A 27,840-nucleotide genomic window follows, 5' to 3' on the forward strand; every position below is an offset into this window, starting at 1 on the left:
GAATTGATCTGACAATGTCTGCTTTGGGGTGGGAATGGAAAGAAGTGGGGGAAATTAGATGATATGCAGCCTGAAGATGTAACAAAATATGATTGTAGTATAATTGATGGGATTAACATAGCTAATAAAAGAATAAAAATATTTTTGGCTGGACAAACTGATGGGTCTGCTAGGCATAACCTCCAACCCAGTTCTAGCTGTTTAGACAAAATTCCTCCATCATTTTTGAAGGGCAAGAGAAGATCCTTGAAAAAAAGGTACCCAGGGACCAACTATGACTAACTCCCCTTGGATGTTTAGTTGTTATTAGAACAAGTTTGATGGCCGGGGGTGGTCCAGACTGAGATCAGATAGGCAAGTGAGGACAAGAGAGGTGCAGCTCATTACCAGGAAGGGGCTGTCTGGATAGAAACCCAGACTCAGCAGCAGGGGTTCAGGAAGTGATCCCAGGTAGGTGTGGCTGATTTCACTAAGCCCTCCTGCCCCACCCTCCCTGCCTTATAACTGAAGGCCTTTGCCATCCTCCAGGTTTATGGAGTTGGTCAAGAGCCTCTAGCCTGGCAGAGCCAGCTAACTTATCCTTGAAAAGAGTGAGGCTGAGTTCCTAGTCTTCAAGCAGGCACCAGCTGTCAGGAGAGCAGGAGGATTTCTGGAAAACAGTAAGCAACCCTGGGGATGCTCTAGGACTTATGGGGAGGGGATCCCAGGAATTTCTCGACTTCCTGCTGATTTCATAGGGAAAGGACTGGCGTTTGTTTTAATTCAGATAGCATAGAAAATGCTATTTTGTAGAGGGCTTAGTCGGATCAGGTAGGATCATCCGGATGACACACAGAAAGACAGAAAAGTCTAGTGGGGAGATGAATTCAGAGTGTGATCAGTGCTGTGAAGAAGAATCCAAGAGTTCTAAGAGAGTAAATGTGGGGCCTCAGCTAGTTAGAAAAAGCTTCTGTGGGGACTGATATTTTTGCTGAGACCTAGACAGTGGGTAGAAAGTGTGACCAGAGAAGGGTATGGCTTAGAGAAAGACTTTCATTTGGGAATTGGGCAAACCACCAAAAAAATCAGAAATCAGAGGTAGAACTGAGGGCAATACAGATGGAGATGTGGTCAGGGTGAATGTGGTGGCAGAATGTGGGGAGCAATGCAAACCAGTGACAAGTGTGAGGCAAGGGTGTGATCCAATCAGTTCACTTATCCATGGTTTCCTCAGTTCCCCTGAGAATAATCTAGCCAGGTGTACTGACAAGACTGAGATTGAGAGGCTGGACTTGGCTGTGACAATTTCTCTGTTGTCATGAATGTCTCCTTGAGCATCTTAACAACAGATCTCGACACATGGTCTTTCACGCAACATGAATCGCACAATCTGAAGGATCATAAATATTACTATTATCAGTGAAATGGGCTAATGTTTGGAGAGCACTTTAACACTTCCACAAACACTATCCCTTTGATCCTCAAAAGAACTCCATGAACTGAGCACTACTCTCAGCCCCATTTTACACAGGGCTGAAGCTCTCATCAGTACTTCCTTGATCAAGGTTCAATAAAGCCAAACAATCTCAGAAGCGCTAAAGCAGTATCCTAAACCAGGTTCCCTAATTCAGACACCTCTGTCCTCTGCATTTGGTCACAAGACCTTCAAATAGAAGGTTCCAAACAACTAACGAAATTTTGTAATATTTACAAAGATGAGTAAGAAATTATATGAATTTCTGGGGGATGGGCGGGGCTAACGAGTTCAATTTTGAAGATACTGAATCTGAAGTGACTGCAGGATCTTCAAGTGGAGAACCCAGTAAACACATATTAAGGGTGTGGAACCACGAGAGGATTATAATGTGTCTGTATTTATTTTAGAGTTAAAGATCTCAGAGCTTGCTGTCTTGTAGGACAAATCGAGGGGATTAACCCTAATAGAGGTTAGTCTTTTATCAACACAGAAATGATTCTATGTTTAAAGGGCTTTTCCCCCTTGAAACCAAATGTAAAACGACTGTGTAGTCTTTAAGGGGGGGGGGAATCTATAAACAGAATATAATATGGTCAAAGAACATGATTTGCAAAACCATCATGAGTATTTTTTAATTGAAGTATAGTTGTTTACAGTGTTGTGCCGATCTCTGCCGTACAGTAAAGTGACTCAGTTGTACACCTCTATACATTCTTTTTAATACTCTTTTCCATTACGGTTTATCACAGGAGACTGCATATAGCTCCCTGTGCTACATTAGGTCCCTACAGAGGACCTCATTGTTTATCCATTCTCAATATAATAGTTTGCACTTGCCAACCCCAAACTCCTGCTCCATCCTGCTTCTTCCTCCCTCCTCCTAGGCGAGCATGAGTCTGTTCTCTGTGAGTCTGCTTCTGTTTCGTAGAGAAGTTCATTTGTGCCGTGTTTTAGATTCCACATCTAAGTGATATCATACGATATTGTCTTTCTCCTTCTGACTTACTTCACTTCGTATGACACTCTCTAGTTGCATCCATGTTTCTACAGATGGCATTAGTTTGTTCTTTTGTATGACTGAGCAGTATTGCGTTGTATATATGTACCACATCTTTCTCCATTCATCTACCGATGGACATTGAGGTTGCTTCCATGGTTCGGCTATTGTGAAAGGTGCTGCTATGAACACAGGGGTGCATGTATCTTTTTGAATTAAAGTTTTGTCCAGATATATTCGCAGGAGTGGTATTGCTGGGCCATAAAAACTGTAATGAACATTGATCATAACTTAATCAATTGATTATAACCTAATTAAAAATTAGTTGCCCAATATAGTTACCTAGCTACATTCCAGGTAGGGTGACAAGCACATATAAGAGGCTGGTGTGGGAACTACATTTAATATCCTGGGATAAAGCATAATGGAAAATAATAGAAAAAAGAATGTATATGTACATATGTATAGCAGAGTCACTTTGCTGTACAGCAGAAATTAACACAACATTGTAAATCAATGATACTTCAATTAAAAAAAAGGATGAAGAAGCTGACAGGTTTATGGAGTTGGTCAAGAACCAAGGTTTAGTGTAATAAATAAAGCTGGGAGTAATCAAGAGCTCAATTTGATGCGGGATGTTAAAGTTTTAAAACTAATCACCAGCATCTATAAAACTCTAATTTCTAAAGCAGTGAAGGAAAAACAGCTTTTTTTTTTTTTTTTTTTACAATTTTGAAACTCCAAGCCTCTGACCCTTTGCTTTTATTCTCTTTGGTCGATGCAGACAATTCCCATGCCAGTTTCAGAAGAAGCCCTAGCTCTCCCCATTTTCCTCCTTTGTTCAAGCTGTGCCTTTGGCCTGGAAATTCTTTTTCCTACCATCTCTCTCTCTCTGTCTCTCTGTTTTTCTCAAATCCTCTTCATCCTTCATGACTAGTGGCTGCTCACAAATCACAAAGCCTTTCCTGAGCTCCTCCCTAAAAGACCCCCATGGTTCTGACCCTGCTACTCAGGGAAGCGTCCTCTGTAGAGAATATTTGTGTGTGTTTTATCTCCACTAACATATTAAACAAGAGGTTAAAGATCAGCTTTTACTACCTTTGTGTGCCTCAAAACTACTAACATGATGCCATCAACCTCACAGTCATCAATTCTTATAAAAATGAAGGAAGGAGGGAGGGAAAATAGTACTGGAAATTGGGAAACTCAGTCTTACTGGGGCCAACAGGATTGACAAAATGGAATTTGTTTGGTTTACCTGGATAAAAATATTATAGTTATTTTAGGAGAAACTCTTTTCCCATATAAGCCCCCAAATAAGAATTGAAGGGTTTGAATAAATAATAAAAAAATAAATTTTAAAAGGATAAAAGCTTATTTTACAAGGCAAAAGTCATTATATTGTTTAAGGCCATATTTTCAAGTAGAATGGCAAATTGTCTTATATGGAAATGATCACTTTAAACAAGTTCTATCTTAAAATACAGGATGATTGCAACTATGGGGAAAAAACAAACCACCTCAGCATAGACAAAATAACGAGAAGGAAATTTACCAAAATGTATACCTCCCTCCAACACGAGTGAGTCCAGTGTATCCAACTAGGACTATTTCCTTAAATACACTCAACACACTTTAAAAAGGCAAAGGATATGACAGAAAGCTTTCGTTGTAATAAGCACAGAAATTTGTGATGAATCACACAGATTAACCCAGGCAATTAGGCGCCTCTTACATACCTTGGACAATGATCAGTAAATATGTAAATATCTTTCTGTTTTCTCTGCAGCACTATTATTTTACCAAACTAAATACTTCCTCCAGGATTGTTGACTGGATGCCTCTGCTTCTCTCTTTAAACTGTCAGTCTGGTTGAATACTCAGGCCCAGATCTCCAGCCATGGTCCTCCTACTTTTCTCACTTTTTCTTAAAAAAAAAAAAAAAAAAATTTTTTTTTCCTGGGATATCCCTGGCGGTCCAATGGTTAAGATTCTGTGCTTGCACTTCAGTGGACGTGGGTTTAATCCCTGGCCAGGAAACTAAGGTCCCAAACACTGAGCGGTACAGCAAAAAAAAAAAAATTTCCCTCCCTTATTAAAACGTCTTACCCTTGCACTGTGTGTGTGCACTGGTCACTCATTTGCATCTGACTTTTTACGACCCCAAGGGCTGTAGCCTGCCAGGCTCCTCTGTCCACGGAATTCTCCAGGCAAGAATACTGGAGTGGGTAGCCATTCCCTTCTCCAGGGGATCTTCTCAACCCAAGGATCAAACCTGGGTCTCCTGCATTGCAAGCAGATTCTTTACCATTTGAGCCACCAGGGAAGCCCTACCCTCGCACTGTGGATTTGTTTAATTAAGAAAAGTATAAATCATTTCAAGTAGAAATCACAATCATTCACAATCTGCTCTCACAAAAGAGCAGTTTATGGTATTTACTTCTGTCTTTTAAAAATGAGTCCACCTACACAAATAACAGTTTTTACAACATTGGAATAAGCTGCATTGTTTCTATCCTGCCTTTTTCTTCCAGTTAACCTTGTATTATAGGCATGCCCCCTTATTCCTGGAGAGTTTGTCATCTTCACTTTTAACCAACAGCACAATAATCACCATTTTAATATACTCATTAAAGATACAAGATGCAAAGTTCTCTGGTCCTATGGCTATTCGTGAATAACCTTCCAGAGGGTAGCTCCTTCCTTCCTCATCTCTCTCCTTGACTTAGAGTGAATTGGGTCCCAAGCCTTGAAGTGACAAAGGCAGAAAATGCCAGATCCAAACCACGCCTTGCCTTTCATGTGGAATCTTCTCAGCTTAAAAAGGAGACCTCAGAAACAAATCCCTCAGCAATCTTAAAAAAGGCTTTCAACAGAAGCGCTCTTCCTTAAGCTAAGATGCACCCGGAACAACGGGAAACCTAAGAATGGGAGGAGTACTAGGAGGAGGAGGAGGAGGAAATTGTAGCCCCACCCGCCTCAGGATGAAGGGAAAGGTTCTAGTGAGATGACTAAATGCTTAGAGAGGCAATTTGGTCTAGAGTCTTAATGCTGATTAGTTGAAGGGCCTTGGCTGACAGAAGGAGGGAGATGGATGAGGGTGAGTACTGGGAATCTAACTTTTCTGAGGTGCTAAGTCAAGGGAAGGGAGACATTTGGAGAGGGGAGGAGGAAAACAGCAGAGACAGGAGACCCTGAATTGATGCTGTTACTTCGTTGTGCAATCTGCCCCCTTCCTCCTATTTCCTCACCTTCGATCAGACCTTGGCACAATCATACAGTCATTCCTTTCCTTCTGAATGGATTCAACTTAACGTTGAAGCTATGGACAATCTTTTCTTTAACATCCTGGGACTGGAATGACTTTGGAAGGTCTGAGGAGGCCCACAGGGTGCCTTTGGTACTTGGGAGGTCGTTTCCATGGCTGACTCTGGAGCTGAGAGAGGGCCACCTCCAGGATCCTAGACCTCTCCTGGTCCAGCTGCTCCTTAGAGAGCTTTCCGGGCCCCTGAGCTCAGGCCCCCTCAGAGCGGCAGCCACTCTGCTGCTGGGACTGAGAAGAACAGGGTCTGGCAGGCCGGGTCAGCCTGGCAGACAGACACACCGAGCCTGCTAGGCGAGGGTACTAAGAAGGAGTGTGCATTTCTTAACGCTGTGTCCTAAATTCTATATTATATAAACTATTAGGAATTAGAGATGCACATGGTATTTTTATACAAGCCAGAGTTTAGTAGAGCCTTCTCCAGAGACTTGTTCTTATGCTAGACTCCAGGGTACTTTTGTGCTAAATTCTAGGGTATTTCCCCCCTCGGCTATCCCCAATTACTGTAAGCCTAAAATGTTATATTATCTTTTAAAATATTATGCTTTAACTAAACAAGTAATACACACAAAAACATATGCTTGTTATAAAATGTAAAAAGTTCATATTTTAGGATAAAAATCCCCAAGTCCCCTTTTATGTACAATGTACTCCCAATCCTCCTCCTTCTTCATTGGAAAGAACTGTCAACAATTTGGTTAACTGCTTTTAAATAACACTAGGTATATAAAATTGTTTTATACAATAACATTATATAATATATATTATTTGATGACTTGCTTTTTAAAAAACTTAATCATATATCTCAGAAATCTTTGTAGGCTGGTACATATTGGTTTATCAATTGGTCTAAATAATTATAGTTTTCTATTCTGGGCATATAAATACAATTTCTTTAATAAATTTATTTATTTGTACTATGCCTTATTCCTGGACATTTAGATTGTTTCCAATATTTTTCTCTTATGAACAATACTGCCCCTGTCAATATAACTTTGCATATGTACACAAATACTTATGTGAAATATTTCTTAAAGAAGAACTATTGGACCAAATACAATATCCACTTTAAGTTTTGATGGCTATTTGTAGAGGAGGGAAAACTTATCATTTTCCCCTCTCCCAGTTAGGCTTGTTGGCTGGGGACCTATAAATTAGATCAGCAAATGACAGATTAACAGAAAAAAAGAAGTTTCTTAACACGTGCACTGCACATGTACAAAGAAGCACGCTGTGATGAGAAACTCCAAGGGGTGGTGAGAACTTGGGCTTCTACATCACGTTAACAAGAGAACATATATTTTTACAGAAAGGACAAAAGAAAAGGACTTTGAGTTTCTAGGGCAGTAGATTGTTGGGAGGTAAATTAAGGGAGGGAACTAATGGAAGATAAGGGTTAGTTAATACATTGTTATATAGATTCCTCTGGGGCTATCTCTGGGTTGATGAGGGTCTAAAGCTGTCTCTGGTGATTAACTTCTGTCCTTCCTAGTAGAGAGGGGAGGAGGAGTGTGCGTGCTCAGTCAGTTGCTTCTGACTCTTTTTGACTCCATGGACTATAGCCCACCAGGTTCCCCTGGAATTTTCCAGGCAAGAATACCAGAGTGGATTGCCATTTCCTGCTCCATGGGATCTTCCCAACCCAGGGATCAAACCCCCGTCTCTTGCATCTCCTGCACTGGTAGGCAGATTCTTTAGCACTGAGCCACCAGGGAAGCCTGGGGAGGGGGGACACCTTTACAAATTAAGTTCTGCTTTTAGGCAAATAGGGGAGGGCAGAGAGCTTTTCTTTTATCTGCTGCCTCTCAATTGCCTTCAGCTTAAAATAATCTTTATTCTGAAGTGGTGTATTTGGGGGTGGCATAATCTGCTACCCTTCAATATCAATCAATTTTCTCTAAAAAGTCTGTATGAATTTATACTCACACCATATATGAAATACAGGAGACAGCCCATTTCCAGATACCCTCACAAAATATATTGTTATTCTTTTAAGCATTTCTGAATGGATCAAAGATGGAATCTCATTATTGTTTTCATTTGCATTTCTCTGATTATAGCAAGACTTCTTAATATTTATGGCAACTTTTATATATAATGGATATTCATCCTTTGTTACATTTGCTGTAAAAGACCTAATAATTTAACTTGTACAGCCAGTCAAGTAACACTTTTCTCCTGCCAGCAGCTATTTGAATTGCTGAGTACTGAGTGGAAACAATCAAACAATAATCATGTAGACACCATTCAATTAAAATAATGTTTCAAAGAAGCAACATGGTAGTACATGATTAACTGACAGACAAGTGGTTCAAAGCCTAAGAAATTGAAGAGCAGGGCAAGAGGCCAGGCGGGTGCCGGAGCTTGTTCTTCCCCGATTTGCTGGCATTGCAGGATGAGGAGGTTAAGAGGGACTGTGGTTTCCACTGTGTTCTTCAGACCCATAGGGCTCTACAGAGCAGTCAAGGGAACCCCCACCCCAGTTCTTCCACCAGAGTTGCTCCTCTCAGGTCTGTTGGTTATGTTTTTATTTGAATGAAGCACAATAGTCATTTATTTGGAAAGTAAAACAAAAAAAAAAGTGAAGACCTCCAAACCAACTTAAGAACTAGGTTCTACAATCAAACTGTCTTGGTTTAAATGACAATTTTGCCACTTACTAGGTAGGTGATCCTGGGCAAGTTACTTAACCTTCCGAATCCTCTGTCTGCTCATCCGTAATACAGGATTTGTAATATCTTGTTGGGTGTTGTAGGGATAGAGGGAGATAATGCATAACACACATAAAGCCTGGTGCTTAATAACACTCAGTAAATGTTAGTGAGATATGAAACTTGTTACAGATGCTCCCCATCCTAAAATAACAGGGAAGGATTCACAAGGAAGCAGATGCCGAGTTTGCTTGAAGAATGGGTACAGTGCAGACATACACAGGTTGGGAAGAGGCAGGGGCATCCAGAGGTAAAGCTGGGCACAATCTATTGGGAGGCCACGATACACACAAGGAAAGTCCAGTTTATTTATGGGCTGTTGGAAGGTAAATCTGGATACATGTGTTAGGACCCCATCGTGGAGGGCTTTGACTGCTTGGCTAAGGAATTTGGACTTGCATCTTTAGGTAGTGAGACATTTTCCTCCTTATACAGAAATGCTCAGTAGTAATCTCATCACATTGGAATCTCTGTAAGCTCTCACACAGAAGTGCCCTTTCATATTTCTTAAAAGGGAAGAGATGAAAAAGAATGAAGTGTTAATCAAAATCCCAAACTGACAATAACAATGAGAAGTGGAAAAAGAAAAGACATTGATGGAGAATTGGACTAACTGCAGGGACAAAGGCAGGAGAAGTAAAGGAATTGAATCCACCTGACATTCAACGGCAGGTGTCCACTCCCTCTGCTGACTGTACCAGGGGCCGTCTTGTCCCCTTCACTACCTCTGTCTGGAGCTTTCTAGTCCTTTACTAGTAGCCTGCTTGCCTGGGATGTTGTGGGCAGTGGATTCTTTCAACTTGCCCTAGTCTGCATCCAAATTAGCCGAGGCCTTAGGAAGCCCAAGAAGTCAAGGTATTTCACCAGAGGTTTACCAGCTTGCATGCCTGTGGCCACCAGTCCCTCGCATACACCAGGGTGGTTCCTCCTTTCTTCCTACCAATGCCTTTGCTGAGATCTCATTAGCCTTTGCCTAGATTATTGCAATAGAATTCTTACTGCTCGTCATAGCCTAGTCTTCTTTCCCTTTGGTCTGGATTAATTCTGAAGCACAGCTGTGATCGTGACACTCCTCAAAAACTTCCCTTTAATCAAAGCTATACTTTTCCTTAAATACAAAAGGAATACATGTTCAAAGCAAATGCTGGGCTGACAGAAAAAAACTCAAAGGAAAGAAAAATTTCCCATAATTTTACCACCTGCAGTTAATCTGTTAACATAATGTTTTTTTAAATTTTCTGTGTTGCTTTCTAAAGTTGCATGGATTATTTCCCCATATCCTTTGTTCTTTTGTTGATTACATTAGGATGAGAGGGATAAACTTTACGTATTCAATTCTGAAAAAGCTGGCTAAAAATGTAACATTCACTTTTTGGCATATAGAAGGGGAAAAAGTGGAAGCAGTGACAGATTTTATTGTGGGGGGCTCCAAAATCACTGTGGATAGTGACAGTGGTCAGGAAATTAAAAGACACTTGCTCCTTGGAAGGAAAGCTATGACAAACTTAGAAAGCATCTTAATAAGAAGAGACATCACTTTGCCAACAAAGTTCCGTCTAGTCAAAGCTATGGTTTTTTCAGTAGTCATGTATGGATGTAAGAGTTGGATGATAAAGAAGGCTGAGTGCCGAAGTAATGATACTCTCAAACTCTGGTGCTGGAGAAGATTCTTGAGAGTCCCTTGGACAGCAGGGAGATCAAACCAGTCCATCCTAAAGGAACCCAACCCTGAATATTCATTGGAAGGACTGATGCTGAAGCCAAAGCTTCACTACTTTGGCCACCCGATGTGAAGAGCTGACTCACTGGAAAAGACCCTGATGCTGGGAAAGATTGAAGGCAAAAGAAGAGGGTGGCAGAGGATGAGATGGTTGGATGGCATCATCGACTCAATGGACATGAGTTTCAGCAAACTCCAGGAGATAGATAGTGAAGGACAGTGAAGCCTGGCATGCTGCAGTCCATGGGATCATTAAGAGTTGGACACAACTTAGTAACTTGAACAACAACATCCAATCCTTTTTGTAGGATATTTGGGTTGTATTGAATATCCTTATGTTCTTACTTTTATACACAAATTATGATTTTTCTTAGGAAAAATTTCTAGAAGAGGAATTTGTGGATCAAAGGAATTTGTTTCAAGGCATCCTTTCATTTCATAAGAAATGTTGATAAACTGCCTTCAGAAAGGTGTAACATTTTATCCTCCCATCAGGGAGAGTTACACACATTGCTGCTGCTAAGTTGCTTCAGTCATGTCCAACTCTGTGCGACCCCATAGACGGCAGCCCACCAGGCTCCCCCGGGATATCCCTGGGATTCTTCAGGCAAGAACACTGGAGTGGGTTGCCATTTCCTTCTCCAATGCACACATTACTACTGAGCAAATAGCATCTCAGCCTGGAGTCAAGCCACTCCTCATCCTGGCCCTGCTGCCCCCGATGACCTCTCTCTCTCCTCCTCTACAGCCCCGCTGTCATCCTGCCAGGTTATTCTCCTTGTACTTCACACGTATCCATCCACGCAAACATCTCCGAGCACCCACCAGGGAAGGCAGGAGATTGTGGAGGTTAAGGGGCAGGCTCTAGAGCCAGCCTACGGGGGTTTGAGCCCAGCTCTGTCCTTGCTGCATGGCAGGGACAATATGAACACCTCCATCCCAGAGTGGCTGAGAGAACGAAAATGATTTCAGACACATCAAATGCTTCACACAGTGCCTAGCATGTGGTAAGTGTTCAGCGAATATCAGTTGTAATTATCAGCAATTAGGAACAATGGTTCCTTCTAGGCAATGGGGGAGGGGTCCAGGGGTGAGAAGATGGCCAAGGTTTCTGCTTCCTGAAACTGATTCTAGATGCTATGAAGTGTGCTCTGCAGAAAGTCAAAAGGCTGTTGTGATGGCAGATGATCATAGGGCAGGGGATGGGGCATCATGTTCAGTGGTTAAGGAAAGTCCCTGTGTGATGGTTACATCTGAGCCAAGACCCGAGGGGGACATGGGACGTCTAAGTGTTTTGATGTCTCTGAGGTCAGGAGGTTGGCACCTCAGAGCTCATTGCAAGCAGAGAGCTGCTCTAAGGTCTCTCTCTAAGGTCTCTATTCACTTTAAGGCTCATAATACTTGGGGATATATTTTGATCCTTCTATATCCTTGTCTTTGTGTTAGTCAAGCACCAGGAGTCATGCAGCCTCGGCTTACTTCTAATCTTACTCGTCATTAACTCCTGTGGGCTGCTGGCCAAGGCGAGACAGCCTTGTGGGCGTTACTATGTTGTTCTTTTACAGTTTTTTTTACTAATTGATTCTGCTTGATTTCCTGTTTTGTTGAACTTCTTGTTGATCCTCTTGGCTTTCTTTGCCTGCTCTCTTGAAGGCCCTCCCTTTTGTTCTCTGAAGTCACCGTCTCCTTGACATGAAAAACACTTCAGTGAGCTAAATGCATAATTATATTAAGTGAATATAATTAATGTAGGATGCATTGTGATATTTTCTATTCTACTCTTTAAAAAAAATATTGGTCACGTTTCTCTAAATTGATTTCACAAACTACTAATAGGTTAGACATGTTTACAACATGCTGTTTAATTATTCACAGTCATCTGTCTTGGATTGTGCCCTGAATTTTCTGGTTCCAATAATATAACTATTTAAGTACCTATGTGACATTTAAAAGGTTGGAAAACTTTGTACTATTTGATCCCATGATTCGCCTTTGAATCTGCCTCAAGGAAAGCTTGTTACCAGGAGAGGGGGTCAAGTGAGCATTGTACACGTTCTGTTTTCAGCCAGATGTTTGACAAACTTGTGAAAAAGATGAAAAATGAAAGCCAGATTTGACTTTAGACTGTGAAGAAAATTAAAAAACACCTAATCCAAAACAAAAGACAAAAACCCACCTAATCCAGTTTCCTCACATAAAGAATTAGATGCAGTCACAGCTAGCTGAACAACTCTACTTACAGAGTATTTCCCAATGGCGCAGTGTTAATGTGGAAGGAACCTCCAACGGTAATACTCCACTGGCCTTGGACTTAACCCTTAATGCCTAAATCATTGAATGACCAAAGACTTGGACGACAACCTGGAACACAGTTTAGCCAGCTCCCAGATGGCGAGAGAAAGTGTTTGGGTGAAAGAATCAGGACTCAAAAAAAAAATTCAGCCAGGTAACAAAGACAGGCTAAAACCATCAGAGTGAACTCATTTAGTGAAATTGTAAAGAACTTTAGTGAAAAAAGAGTTCAAATTGCAAATGACACAAAAACTGGAGGGAGCAAACATGAGTTTTTCCTTTAGGGTGCTGTTTGGCAGCATCCCCAGCAACTACCCACTACACGCCTGTAGCAGTCTCTCTCCCAGTTGTGACAACCAAAAATGTCTCCAGATTTTGCCACATGTCCTCCAGGGGGCAAAAATTCCCCCATTTAGAATTACTGAGATAACTGATGTACTACTGGGGGGAAAGGACTGAATGCATTTTTTTCACCAGCAAAAACAGTGAAGCAAATACAACCCGAGGCAACAGTGCTAAGAGCAGCTACTGCTGCCTGAGCGCTCACCCTGCACCTGCCGCCATGCCAGGGTCTTTACAGGTGAATCCTCACTTAATGCCCACATGAACCCCAGGAGGTGGGCACACCACTGTCACCATTTTTCAGCCGAGGACACGGATGTCCAGGGACCTTAAGTGACTTGCTCAAGGTCTCACAGCCAAGACGGCGACATCTTGCACCTTGCCTATTATGCCATGAGACTTTTAAGATTATACACTAAGTATACACATTAGGCAGCAGCCAGTGCCTTCATCCACCTGGAACGTGGCTGAGAAGTAAGAAATTAAGTTGTAAATAACCCTTTGGTGCCCACCTGCACCCACATACTAAAGCAGGGACTTGCCTGTAGCTGAGGTCCCAGCCTCCAGTCAGTTCTTTGACTTAGAAAGTGTTAGTTGCTCAGTCGTGTCTGACTCTTTGGGACTCTGTGGACTGTAGCCGCCAGTCTTTGACTTAATTCATACAAAATTCTAGTATCTCTTTCTTCTATCATCAGGATAATAGAGCAATTTTTAGAAAGCTTGTCAACCAAAGTGATTAAGACCACAAGATGGCACTTCAAGGGTTAAGTTTCAGTTATCTGGGAATGTTGTGTTGTCTGGGACCCCAGTTCTTGAGCTAGGTTCAGAGGTCACTGGACTCATGGTGCTGAATTGCTCTCTGAGTCCTGAAACTAGGCAGCAGGGTGCAGAGGGGTCTAAGATCTGGACAGCAGTCATAGCCAAGTTAGAGCCAGGTGCAACAGAAATGTCGAGAAGTACTGGGGATGCTGAGCCCAGGAAGCCACAGCTGTCCCCTTGCCCCATCTCACCCCCCAGTGGCAGCCTTGGAGCTCAGGTCCGTCGACCTGCAGAGCGCCAAGAACAACCAGGAGCATCACACACAGGAGATGGGCCTCCAGCGGCTCATCGTGCGCCGTAGCCAGTCCTTCACCATCCAGCTGCATTTCAACCGCCCCTTCCACTCGAAGAAGGACTCCATCACCTTTGTGGCTGAGACAGGTAAGCCCACCCCTCCCCGAGACAAAGTTCATCTGTAGGGCCTCTGCCCCTCCTTTCTGAACCACCCTCCCCTCTCTTCTCCTGGGACCCCCCAGATCCCTATTAGTGCACTTAAGATCTGGCTGACTCAGCCAACTAAGGTTCTGAGAATAACAGACAACTTTTAAATATGCAACAGGCACTGTGCTAAAAACTCATGCACGTTATCTCGCACATTATCTCATTTAATCCGTGACAAGACTTTCAGGTGGGTACTACTATGATCCCATTTTACAGAATAAAAACAAAACAAAAGAACACTGAGGCCTACATTGTAAAGGGGCTTCCCAGGTGACACTAGGGGTAAAGAACCCACCTGCCAATGCAGGAGACATAAAAAAAGTGGGTTCAGTCCCTGGGTCGGGAAGATCCCCTGGAGGAGGGCATGGCAACACACTCCAGTATTCTTGCCTGAATAATTCCATGGACAGAGGAGCCTGGTGGGCTATGCTCCATAGGGTTGCAAAGACTCAGAAACGACCGAAGTGACTTAGCATGCACGCACTTAATAAAGAATATGCCTGCAATGCAATAGACCTGGGTTTGATCCCTGGGTCGGGAAGATCCCCTGGAGAACAAAATGGCTATCCACTCCAGTATTCTTGCCTGGGAAATCCCATGGACAGAGGAGCCTGGTGAGCTACAGTCCATGGGGTTACAGTCTGACATGACTAGCACTACACAGATGTTAAGTGTTTGTCCGAGGACACCTAGTGGCAGTAAAAGGATTAGCGAGTTGTGGGAGGAGGTAAGGGTCCTTCCAGTTCCCCTGCAATCAGGTCACACAGATTTTGAGCCTCACTTCAGGGTCTTTCTCTCCTACGCAGGACCAGCACCCAAGGAGCTGCTGGGAACCCGAGCCACCTTCTTGCTCACCCAAGACCGACAAGGCAATGGCTGGAGTGCTTCTGACTTCACTGTTCACGCCAACTCGCTCGATGTCTCCCTTTTCACACCACCCAGTGCAGTCATTGGTTCCTACTCTCTGAAGATGGAGATCTCTCAGGGCCCAAGTCATAGCACGACCCACCCTCTGGGGACCTTCATCCTACTTTTTAACCCTTGGAGTGCAGGTATAACGTGTTCACAGGTTGTAATGCTGACTGATCCATTGGGAACGCTCTGTGAGGGTCTACTTAGCAAGTCCCGAAGATAAACTGCTGGATATCTATGCAATGTGTTACCATGTGCTCACTAAAAATCACCTTAACAGAGAATTTTTAATGGGATGATAAAAAAGTTCATGGCTTGATGTTAAATGAAATCGACTAGGAAATGGAACACATATGATCTTAATTACATATATGTGCAGAAAAAGAAAGTGCAGACATGTTACACCAAAATATAATGATGGGTGTCTCAGTAGTGGGAAGGGGTGATCTTCATTGTCCTCTTTCCGTCATCCATATTTTCCAAATCTCTATGACCATCTTGCTGCTTTTAAAACCAAGAGAAGATAATCTTTTTCTAAAGTATAGATTATATCGCTGGCCTCTAGAAAAGCACATAGACTTTTAAGGAGCCCAGTCTTGATTTCTATTGCCATCAACCCATTGCTTCTCTGATTATCCAGGAAGATACTGTCGTTACTGTTTTTTAATTTTATTACTGTTTATTTTTTGGTTTGGGGCTTTGTCCCCTCTGCTACTCTTAACTGCTCAGAGGACGACGTCTACCTGCCAAGTGAAACGCTGCTGCAGGAGTATATCATGATGGACTATGGCTTTGTTTACAAGGGTCATGAAAGATTCATCACCCCCTGGCCCTGGAACTACGGGCAGGTAACAGTGGGCCTTAGACAACTGTTAGCCCGTGAAGCACCACTAACAGAAGTCAGGGTGTGTAGTGCTGGAGTGAGAGGCGCAAGGAAGGAAGGGGAAATGCTTTTTCTTCTCAGTTTTTAATATTTTGTATGAAAAACTTAAAGCATAATGCAAGTAGACAGGCTACTCTAATGAACCTCCATGAACCTCTTACCTTCAATAATGATCAATTTGTGGCGAATCTTGTTTCATCTGTATCAAGGATTTACAAACTATAGCCTGTGGCCCACTGCCTGTTTTTGCATGGCCCAAGAGGTTAGAATGGTTTTCATACTTTTCAAACTGCCAAAAAACACAAATTAAAAAAAAAAAAGAACACAGTCATCCTTTAGTATTTTCAGGGCATTGGTTTCAGGACGCCTCCACAGATACGAAAACCAAGCATGCTCAAGTCCCTTATATAAAATGGAATAGTATAATATTTGCATATAACCTACACATATACTTCTCATATACTTTTAAAGTCTCTAGATACTTATAATACCTAAAACAATGTAAATAGCTCCTGGAATTGTGCAGCAAATTCAAGTTTTGCTTTTTTGGAATGTTCCAGAATTTTTTCCCCTAATATTTTTGATTCTATTGGTTGAATCCATGAATGCGGAACCCACTGATACAGAGGGCTGACTGTATTTTGTGATGTGCAAATTATATGAAGTTCAAACTTCGGTGTCTAATAATACCCTTTTATTGGAACACGGGCATGCTCATTGATTGAGGTACCATCTGTACTTACTTTCATGCCACTATGGCAGAATTGCGTGTGGAGACTGAGACCCTATGGCCTGCAAAGGCTAAAATAGTTATTATTTGGTCCTTTACAGAAAAACTGCTGATCCCTGGTGTATTCTCCCCCATTCCTCCTACCTCATCACTGAATTTTTTGGAAGCAAATTACCACGTCATTTAGTTCATTAATACTTCCAACTGTAGTTCTAAAAGATGATGACTCTCTGAAAAATTAAACCACAATACATTATTGTAACTGAAATAATGAACGCAGTTCTTTAATAATACCAATTATCCAGCTAGAGTACACAGCCGGGGACCTTTGGGCAACTATTCTACTCTCCACCTCCAGCATTGGCTAGGATAGTTTGTCTCCACCTCCCACTGCCATCTCAGCCCTGTCCACACACCCTGGGAGGGAAGAGTGGGGTGGGGGCAGGAAGCAGGGAGCCTTGCTGAGGAAGATCAGTTTCCTGTTCCCTGACAACCTGTATACTTTTTTGAAAACCACCAGGGCATTTGATAGCCGAAAGGGTTAGGATACATGTACAAATACATGTTGTATGTCCTGGGTCTACACCGTCTTCTGTGCCACACCATCAATGCTGGACCCTCTCCCTGACTTCAAGGCTCTCCATGCTCTTCTCACTCCATCTGATCGTTTCCTAACCCCACAAGTCCTCCAGAAAGAACATCTCTGAGCCTCTGTCTCTGGTACCCATTGCACCCAAAGACCTCAAGTGAACACCCCTACCTGGAGCTCTTCCTGTCTACTTAGTCTTTCCAAGCCCACGGGCTCCAATAGTCTTCTTTCATTTGACTCTAATCTCTTTAAATTCCATTTGCATTTTCCTTCAGAAATACACAGGTTAGTTCTTCAAGTCCTGAATCTGACACGTTCCCAACTTGACTTATAAGCTCCTTGAAGGCAGGACATGGTCTGATATTTAGCACCTACCCCCACCACATATACACCATCCCTAAACGTCAGTGCTACCAGTTGGCTTCAGAATTGAAGACGTTTTTATTCTTCTCTTTGTTCTTCCATGACTTCCCCGGCAAGTTTGAAGAGGACATCATAGATATCTGCTTTGAGATTCTGAACAAGAGCCTGTACTTCTTAAAGAACCCGTCCAAAGACTACTCGCAGCGGAACGACGTGGTGTACATCTGCAGGGTGGTGAGCGCCATGGTAAGACCGGAAGCTTCCCCGGCCCCACCCCAGCGTCCCCAGCACGGGCACTTCGGAAACTCATCTGTCTGTCCTCTTTAGATCAACAGCAACGACGACAGCGGCGTGCTGCAGGGGAACTGGGGAGAGGACTACTCCCGGGGGGTCAGCCCCCTGGAGTGGACGGGCAGCGTGGCTATTCTGCGGCAGTGGGCGGCCAGGGGCGGGCAGCCTGTGAAGTACGGGCAGTGCTGGGTCTTTGCAGCTGTGATGTGTACAGGTGAGTGAGGAGGGCGGGGTGGGAATGCAGACTGGCTTTTTGACTATGATAACCTTCTGAGGTCGGGCGGGATTGTCTCTACTTCACCTCGGTTAATTGTGGCTTGTCTACAGCCCCACGGCTAAGGAGTCGTGGATATTCAGCTCTTAAACAGCACACTCGCTAGTCTCAGGGAATCCTGCAATATCCAGTGAAGTGCTGCAATCACTCCACAGACTCCTTGATGGAGCAGTTAGACTACTAGAATGGTCACCAGGATACAGGAGTTTCTGGTCCCAAAGTGGAGGCAAAAGTGGCTTCTTTCTGCCACCAGCTCAGGCTCCTCAGCTCAAGATGAGCCTGGGGTCAGGGGCAAGTTGGGGGAACCTTGAGATGCCAGCAGATGATCTAGGAAAACCTGATCTCACCTGTAGGCAGAGCTGCTGGCTCCCAAACACGACTGAGGGATTCTTGAGGAGTTATAATTAAGAGATTTACTACTTTGTTAACTACTCTTAAGGAGCATCCATGTTTTATGTATTTATCAGTTATTTATAATTTAGTCCCTGGTCATCAATCATATTATCTGTGGATATGAGGGAAAGATGGAAAACACTGTAGTGCCTGTTTATCCTCCCCCAAGAGGCAGGAGTACCTGGTACAGCGCTGCCTGTTCCACTGTGAGGCTCGAGAAATGTTTACTGAACCGATATGTTGACTCTGAGTTGGAGAATGAGGGAGCACAGAATGTGAAGGGCAGAGACAGGGGCTGAAGTTCTAGACTTTTATGAGAAGGGCAACACAGCTTCACAGTTATGTACAGGTGCTGAGACAGCGGAGAAGTTTAAATATGAGTGCTGAAATCAAGTGACCTCATTGTGCTCATTTGTTTTCATTGGAAAATGCTCAGCACAGTGCCAGCACTTAGTACAGCCAGATTTGCCTTAGGCTGGGATGTCCCTGATCAGGCAGGAGTTAAGGAGGAGGGCTTAGGCCCTTAGACTCTGCGAAGAGAGGGAGAAGGTCTGGATCTGTATCTTTGCTCCACGTCTGGGCCTCTCCACTGCCAGGCCCTAGAATCTACAGCCTTTGCATGAGAGGAGAGCTGCTTCTGCTGTTACCTCTGGCCACTCGCAGCCCTGGTCTGACTCTCACCCCTGCCAAAGATTTGTGAAAAGCCCAAGAGCTGTGCTGGGAGTGGACAGGTGATTGCAGACTGGTGGTATCCTTTGGGGCTCTTGAATGAATCAAAACAAAAAGACTGGCCAATCTCAATAGTCCTCTTACATTTCAAAGCATTGGCATCCCCACAGCAGCCTCAATGGGCACCATTTGCTCCTAAGAAGGATTGTTGTTCAGTCGCTAAATCATATCTGACTCTTTGTGACCCCATCCATGTACTGCATCATGCCAGGCTCCTTAGGGGTGGGATAAACCTCTCTCTAAACTCCTCATCTTGCCTGTAGAGGTGGGGGCCTGGGTTTCAAAGGTCACATCTGGCTCTTGGCTTAATTTCATCTGCCCCTGATAGGTGTGTCTGGTGGTGGCAGTAGGAATGGGTTGCCATTTCCTTCTCCAGGACGATGGTATAGTGTCTGCTTTGTGTGAGTCCTAAGAAGCCACAAGAGGGTGCTGTTGTCTTATCGAAGATGGTCATTCCCTCATTGTCCAGGCAAGATTCCCTTTGTCACTGATACCTTCTGCGTATCTCTATAAATCTATCCTGCTCTTCTATCCATACTCTGATTTCTCTCTTACCTCTTTCAAACCCTTTCATTTGAATTGAGTTAAAGATCCAGAATTTCAGAACTGAAAATCATCTGGTCCAACTCCATTTTGTTACATATAAGCTAAGGACTAAGGCCCAGAGAAGTTAAGCCATCTACTTAAGGTCACACTGCTTCTCTTCTGACCACAGCACACGTCTCATTTTTTTATTTTCTTTCAGAATATCAAATGTTTAGGTTCTCTGTTTTTGGTTTGGAAAGCTGCTGAATGGGAAAAGCCCTAAATGATCAATTGGGTTGTTGTTAATTATTTTAAGTGTTGTAAATTGTTTTAAGAGCCTCAAGTGATTTCTTTCTCTGATGGAATGGAAACCATGGATCAGACAGGTAGGCCGCAAGGTTTCTGGGCCTGGGTGCGGTGCTCTGAGGATAAAGGAGGTGTAGGTATGGATCTGCAAGCACCTTGGCCTTTTTCTCTCCTCCAGCTTAAAAGTGAGAAAGTATGTACGTGAGACCAGTGATTCTGCTTGAAATGGATTTGGTAATTCCCCATGCTTTTCCTCTCTTTAGTAATGAGATGCTTAGGTGTTCCAACACGTGTTGTTTCCAATTTCCGTTCTGCACACAACTCGGATGCGAACTTGACCATCGATACCTACTATGACCAACATGCGGAGATGCTGCCAACTCAGAAACGAGACAAAATATGGTAAGGGGCATTGTCTCCTGCAGATCTCTGCTCCGTTCCAGGCAGGGCAGGAAAATTCTGATGCTTTCTGACCCGATGCTTTCTGGCCTTAAGGAAATACTGCCCCATACATTGTTGCCAGTGCTCAGCCAGTCCTCAGCTTGAAAGCTGTTCCGGCTAATCAGATCTTCACATCAAGCTCATTCCAGACATAGAAGACTATGAGTTAATGTACTCTGAGGTTGGCAACCAAATGAACAGATTGTGAGCCCTCTGAATACTGACCTCATCTTACTCTTCCTTCATTGAGCCTTTCTGTCTGTCTGCACATTTCTCTGTTTCTCTCTCAGGGCAAAGCCAGGACTAGCTGTCTCTGCATACTTTCTCTGATCTCTCTCGACCTCTCCTCTCCCTGCCCCACTCTCCCTCCTGGCTGGCATCTGTGTGTGTCTCTGTGTGTCCCTTTATTTTTGGATCTCTCGTTGCTTCCCCTGGTTCCTTTCTCCTCTCTTCTACCCCAAATCTGATTTCCTGTTTTTGCTTTTCCAGCCAGTTTCCAGGTAAGACCTTTGAGTTTGTATGAGAATTAGCTGCTGTCCCTAGCACTCCCTCCCTCTCTGAGCTCCTCGAGGGCTGAAACTTCACTGGCTCAATGAGCAGTAGTGTATCTGGGGAGGACATACATTCGTGTAGAATTCTGTCTGTGAACACACAGCCTGAACCTAATCATGAGGAAACATCGGGCGAGTCCAAAATGAGGGCCACTCTGATAAAAATCAGTCAATCAAGACTATGTTCAAAATGTCAGTGTGATAAAAACAGCCTGAGGAACTCTTCCAGTTCAAAGGACACAGAGGGTATTGCACAACTAAAAGCAATGTGTGATCCTGCACTGGGTGGAAACAAATGCCATAAAGGATATAATTAGGTCAACTGACAACACTGAAATACAGACAATAAGGTAGACAAAGTATAAATATTAAATGCGTGAGGTTGAGAACTGTATAAGAGTATGTAAAGGAAGATCCCTATTCTAGGAAATCTCCATCTGAAAGAAAGCCAGTGCGAAAGCAAATGGAGCAAAATGCTAACAATAGATGAACTGGGTATATGGGTGGTGTTTATCCTAGTCTTGCAACTTACTGTAAGCTTGAAATTACTTTCAAATGTAAAAAAAAATAGAAGAAACAATGATATAAAGCACTCAGTGTAGGGTCTGATACCTGGCAAATCCTCTGAAAATGTGAGCCCTTTTCTCCTTACTGCCTTCTGCAGGAATTTCCATGTCTGGAATGAGTGTTGGATGATCCGGAAAGATCTCCCTCCAGGATACAACGGGTGGCAGGTTCTGGACCCCACTCCCCAACAAACCAGCAGCGGTGAGTGAAGACCACTGTGGAAGGGCCTGGGCTCTGTGGAGAGGCCAATCAAAGTGACTGACCCCGTGAGCAGGAGGCCAAAAGGGAGCGATGCCTGTCCCACCTCGTCCACTTTCCAAAGTTGTAGCAGAGACAACTTCGGGTCAGGGGTCTAACTTTGCCATTGACGGCTGGGTGGGCCAGTGAGTCACTGGACCTCTCAGACATTTGGTCCCCTGTAAAGGAGGGAAGATGAGGATGATGCTTCCCAGCGTGGCTGTGAGCATCAGATGAATTTGTGAGAACTGGGAGCACCCTATGGAGGAGGCTCATTGATGCCACTGCCTCTCCCCATCCCACCTCCCTCCTCTGCCTCCCATGGCCACGACCCACTGGCCCTAGTCCACCTGTCAGCAGCCGAGTTAGTGGTCCACAACTCCTGTTCCCTGCCCAGGGCTGTTTCGCTGTGGCCCTGCCTCCGTGAAGGCCATCAGGGAAGGGGAGGTCCACCTGCCTTACGATACCCCATTTGTGTATGCCGAGGTGAACGCTGATGAAGTCGTTTGGCTACTGAAGGATGGCCAGGCCCAGGAAATCTTGGCCCATAACACCAGTTCCATCGGGAAGGAAATCAGCACCAAGATGGTAGGGTCAGACCAGCGCCAGAACATCACCAGCTCCTACAAGTACCCAGAAGGTGCCTGGGACCCCAGGGTTTTCAGGGAGGGGGGCAGCTGTAACCTCCTTTGCTTGCCTGGCAAGGGGTTTGAAGATGACTCTCACGTGTAAACCATCACCACCTAACCCAACCACCTCCTCCTCAAAAGACGACTAAGAACAGCGTCCAGTGCTTATATTCAGGAGCTCATTTAACCCCAATTTTTGGCAACTCTATGAGGCAAGGAGATATCCCTGGGCTATACGTGACAGAGCCCTGCACCAAGAGGGGAAGGGACCAGGATGCAGTGAGGGTTTGAGCCCAGCGGCCAGCAATACCCATCCCCGTGTTCTCAGCTGTGAGGCTGTATCATCTCTTTCAGCAGCTATTCTTGGGGTTGGGGCTTTGGGAGGGGGTCTGGGAGTTTCTGGGAGCCTTGTTTCCCCAAGAAGGTCATTGTTCCTCTTGAATCCTCCCCACTGATGTCTTTCCTGGCTCTCCTTTCTGTCAGGATCCCCTGAGGAGCGATCTGTGTTTATGAAGGCCTCCCAGAAAATGCTGGGTGTGCGGAGGACCTCTTCACCCTTCCTAGATCTGCTGGGGTCTGGGGGTGCTGTGGGCCAGCCGGCACAGCTGCAGCTTCACCTGACCAGGAAGCCCGAGTGGGGCCAGGACCTGCTGCTGAAGCTGCATGCCCGGAGGGTGGCGGACCGAGCCCACCCCCAGGGGCCCATCCACCTGGTGGTGGGCTTCTGTGCACAGACTCTGCTGCACAACGGTGGTACCCGGCAGCCCCTCTGGAGACAAAAAGTGCACTTGACCCTGGACTTTGGGGAGGGTGAGTATGAGGCAGGCCTGGAATGGCATCTACAGGGAAGGGAGCTTGGGGCCATGAACAAGTCACCCCCAGTACACACACACACACACACACACACACACACACACTCATTCTCACATACATCGGGCAGTGAAGCTGCTGTTGACAGGAGGTTGAATGCCAGGTACTATACCTCTGATGCTGCCACCAGGGAAGCACAGCAGTGACCTTGGGGGGCTGGGGTGTAGGGTAAGCACTCTCTCTCTCTTTCTCACACACACACACATGTAGACGCACACTCATTCTCTCTCACACACATACACATTTTCACTCTCTTTCTGAGACCCATTCCTGGACTCAAAATGCATTTTGTCTGTGCTTAGATATACAGTGGCCGCTCTCGCTACCTTACAACAATTACAGAAACAAGCTGACGGATGAAAAGCTGATCCGTGTGTCTGGCATTGCCAAAGTGGAGGAGACAGGGAGGTTCATGCTGGTTTTAAAAGATATCTCCCTGGAGCCTCCCCACTTATCTATTGAGGTAAGGCATCTGGACAGAGAAGGGGCTGTTGGGGGGGCTCTGACTCAGCCAACCCAGGGGCTGGGGGTACAGCAGCTAACAAGACACAGTCCCTGCCCTGGACACCAAACGGATGATTAGAGTGCAGTATGGTGCGGTCTCTGTGCTCTGTGCAAATGGAAGGCTTCCCAGAGGAGGTGACATTTTATGGAGGATGCACAGGAAGACACTGTAGAGAAGGATGCATTTTAAGGCAAAGAGACAAGAAAGGCAGTGTCTGGACGACGGAGGAGAGAGAGACTCAGGCCAAATTCCTTGTCACCTGATAAGACAGGGGTGACAAGGAGGTGGGAAACAAATGCAAGGTGAGCCCACCTCTCCATTTCAGAGGCCTGAGGGGCTGGCGAGGCCATGGCACAGGGAATGAGTACAGGTGGAGGAAGGGTCAGTGGAGGAGGGCGGGGATGATGCCCAGCTCCTGTTACCAGGGTTTTCCTTCCTCTGAAGCCTCCTTCCCCCACTCTCCCCTCTTATCTGAAAGACTCTCCCACTGCCTAATCCTCACCTGACTGTGCACCTGGAGGATTTGTCAACAGCACTCTCCACCCCGACGGGAACGAGAACCAAGTGGCTCCACGTCATAAACCATCTGGCCACCTGACAGTTTCTCCTGGGCTGTGAGGTCACCAGGCAGCCTCCCACGGGGGCCGGGGGCAGGCGGAACAGTGGGCAGAATCACAAGAGCAGGCACAAGCCTGGGGCTGAGATGAGGCCCTGCCCACCACACAGAGCCCTGGTTACAGCAGGATGTACTGCAAACACATCAGATGCCGACTAGGCTATTAATTGGTCCCCGTTGGTAAGAAGGAGATTCCCAGGTGGCTCAGTGTTAAAGAATCTGCCTGCCATTGCAGGAGATGCAGGAGACACAGGTTCAATGTCTGGGTTGGGAAGGTCTAGAGTAGGAAATGGCAACCCACTCCAGCATTCTTGCTTAGAAAATTCCATGGACCGAGGAACCTGGCAGTCTACGGTCCTGGGGCTGCAAAGAATTGGGTGTGACTGAGCATATTGCTAAGGAACCATGGCATGATTTGTATGACTCTGCTGGATACCAAAGCTGTTTTGATCTTGCTCAACTCTGGCACACTCACTAGGGTACAAAGGACTCGTTTCTTTTCTCTGAGTTCCAGAGGAGCCACAAGGTGTTCTTCCTTCTCTGTGATTCTCTGACTGAGCCAGAACACGCTCCCAGGAGGATCTGGGTGGTCGAGTCATTTCTGCCCAACACTCATTCACCAGACAGCCATCATATGGCTGGCACTGTGCTAGGCACTGGGGCTCAAGAGGTGAGGAGGACGGCACCCCTGCCTCCCACTCACAGACCAAGGCCGTGATTGCCCTATGACACAGCCCTCACGTGTGATGCACTGAGCGCACCTGAGAAAACTCAGAGTGGGTCTGCTAATGTACGTGGAGACAGAGCAGAGTGGGGGAAAGACCCTGGCTGGGGTCTGGGACACCTGGGTCAGGTCTGGGCTCTGCCATTAACATTTCTTGGGACCTTGGCCTCAGAATGACATCATTGGTGGCATATGGATGGCACAGTGACATCACTTCCTAATCCCACACCTGTGTCAGACATTACTAATCAATCACAAGCCTCTCATTGACTCTGGATTGTCCTCAAGATCCTTTTTTTTGCATATTTATTTTTTAATTGAAGGATAATTTTAAGATCCTTTTTAACACAGCATTCCTATCAGTCACAACTAACAGATTGGAGCTGGCACTTAAGTTGAAATCTAACTGCCATCCTGAGCTAGATGATGGGGAGGGAATAGATTTCAACTTGGTGCCAATTCCCCATTGGCGGTGGCTTCCAGAAGTACTGTTAGCTTCTAAGACAGGCCAGGGTATGTGATAACCACGAATACCCTGGGCTTCTGTTCTCTCCCCTGCAGCATCTTAACCCCTAAATAAGCAGTCCCTGGTGGTCAACAGATAGATGGAGTTTGCTGAACCAAGTGCAGGAATGAGGCCACGTCCGCACGATATCCTTGTCTTCTCTCCACACAGGTGTCTGAGAGGGCTGAGGTGGGCAAGGCACTGAGAGTCCACATCTCGCTCACCAACACCCTCTCGGTGGCTCTGAGTCACTGCACAATGGTGCTGGAAGGCAGTGGCCTCATCAATGGGCAGATATCAAATGAGTAAGTCCTGTGGCCACCCACCTGTCTCCTGCTGGTCTTTGATAAGGGGAGTCTTGTCGGGTCATAGGATGGTCCTTAGTCTCCTGGATGATGCCTCCTTGCCCCCACCTTCCCACCTTGCTCCAGAAAAGGTTGAGCTTGGTAGGTGGTGTGGGTGGGGTAGGGTGGGGTGGGAGGTGCTTACTGATCAAGAGCAGAATCCAGAACACTCACCCCAGCAGTTACTCCAGGCTCTAACAGGCCCTTTCTGACCCACAGCCTTGGGACTCTGGTGGCCGGACACACTATCGAAATTGAAGTGGACCTCTACCCCATCAAAGCCGGACCCCGCCAGCTCCAAGTCCTTGTCAGCAGCAACGAGATCAAAGAGATCAAGGGATACAAGGACATCTTTGTTGCTGCAGCCAGGGCTCCTTGAGCCTCACGCTCACCTCCTCAGGCCCTCTAGTTGCCCAGCTCCTTCCCTGCCCCACCTCCAGATGCCCTTTCAGCCCCCCTACCCACCCTCAGGCCCACCTTGCTCTCTTCTCCTCCTGGAGGTGTATTTTATCTTTGTTCCTCCGCTGTCCTCTTCCTGGCCTACCTGGGGGCGAAGGGAAGCTCTGTGCATCTTGGGAAGAGACAATAAAAATACTTTATTTATCATCCGTGTTCTTTTTCTGTGCTAACAAGCTACTTACTGCTTATGGTCCTCTGTGGCTGGGCCCTTCCTGTCTTCTCTCTCCTCCTAGAACGGCCCCGGCCACACGAGAGTGCAATGTGATCTCCTCTAAATTAGCCTCTCTGGAATGCTAGATCCCAGGTCTCTCCATTTAAATCATCTTAGCAAGTCCGCAAGCAGAGGCTGGAGGGAGGTCCGGGGGAGGGGACCTGGGAGGATTCTGGGAGGACAGGGACTGCCGCGCTGTGGGGACCAGGCAGAAGCTGCTGCTGGCCTGAGAGCCTGGGGACGGTGAGGTACGGCCCACTCAGGGCGGTCCCAGGACGACTGGGAAGCACTTCGTAGAGGCTGCTCCCCTAAACAGGCCCTCACATTCCCGGGCCCCATATTTCCCCCGCCCTTACCCGCTCACTGTCCCGAATCTTTTCTTTCTGTTCCAAGTCACACTGACTCCCCTCAGCTTCTCTTCCTTCATTCATATGCCGTGTTTTTGTTATTTTAAGGATAGGGAGCCACTCTTTTGTATTTTCTTCATTTAGTTCTTCAGACCATGTGTGCTCATCTTAGATAATTTGGAAAGAACAGAAAAGTGAAAAAGAAACAAAAATCACTGATAGCTTCCCCATCCCCAAAGAAATCTCTACTAACATTTGCCACATACCTTTCTGGTATTTCCCCACCATCATTGTGTTTTTGAAAGTTATCATTACACGTGTGTGTGTGTGTGTTAGTTGCTCAGTTGTGTCCGAGTCTTTGTGACCCTATGGATTGTAGTCCACCAGGCTCTCTGTCCTTGGATGTCCCAGGCTAGAATACTGGAGTGGGTTGCCATTCCCTTCTCCAGGGGATCTTCCCGACCCAGGGATTAAACCCGGGTCTCCTGCATTGCAGGTAGATTCTTTACCGTCTGAGCCACCAGGGAAGCCCACCTTAAACTTATACAATATTATATGTCAATCATATCTCAATAAGAAAATAAAAACTAAGGTTATTATTGCAATTAGACCAAGCTCCATCGCGGGGAAACCGAGAAAATCCAGAAATGTAGAGAAGGAGAGCACCGTCCTGTGAGTTCTCAGGGTGGGCTCTTCGACCTGCTGCCCCTCCCTGCTCCTCAGGTTCATTTGCTTCCTC

The 27,840-nt window shown here is 45.4% G+C and overlaps 1 protein-coding gene across 1 annotated transcript; it reads left to right on the forward strand.

Annotated features, from left to right (window-relative positions):
- The first annotated feature begins 535 nt into the window (after nucleotides 1-535).
- TGM7 (transglutaminase 7) lies at nucleotides 536-26,650 on the forward strand. The gene is made up of 13 exons (XM_006072764.3): nucleotides 536-659; nucleotides 13,858-14,040; nucleotides 14,907-15,152; nucleotides 15,742-15,860; nucleotides 17,695-17,823; nucleotides 17,905-18,082; nucleotides 20,359-20,497; nucleotides 21,752-21,855; nucleotides 22,289-22,531; nucleotides 23,004-23,330; nucleotides 23,693-23,853; nucleotides 25,912-26,045; nucleotides 26,304-26,650. Coding segments are annotated over exons 1-13 (2,124 nt in total). The 5' UTR covers nucleotides 536-658; the 3' UTR covers nucleotides 26,464-26,650.
- The last annotated feature ends 1,190 nt before the right edge of the window (nucleotides 26,651-27,840 follow it).

Source organism: Bubalus bubalis, chromosome 20, assembly GCF_019923935.1.
Source record: "Bubalus bubalis isolate 160015118507 breed Murrah chromosome 20, NDDB_SH_1, whole genome shotgun sequence".
Classification (NCBI taxonomy): Eukaryota; Metazoa; Chordata; class Mammalia; order Artiodactyla; family Bovidae; genus Bubalus; species Bubalus bubalis.

Coding starts and splice junctions, on each gene's coding strand:
- TGM7 (XM_006072764.3), top strand. Junction 14,041..14,906: donor CACCTTTGTGGCTGAGACAG/GTAAGCCCACCC, acceptor TCTCCTACGCAG/GACCAGCACCCAAGGAGCTG. Junction 21,856..22,288: donor TCCCCAACAAACCAGCAGCG/GTGAGTGAAGAC, acceptor TTCCCTGCCCAG/GGCTGTTTCGCTGTGGCCCT.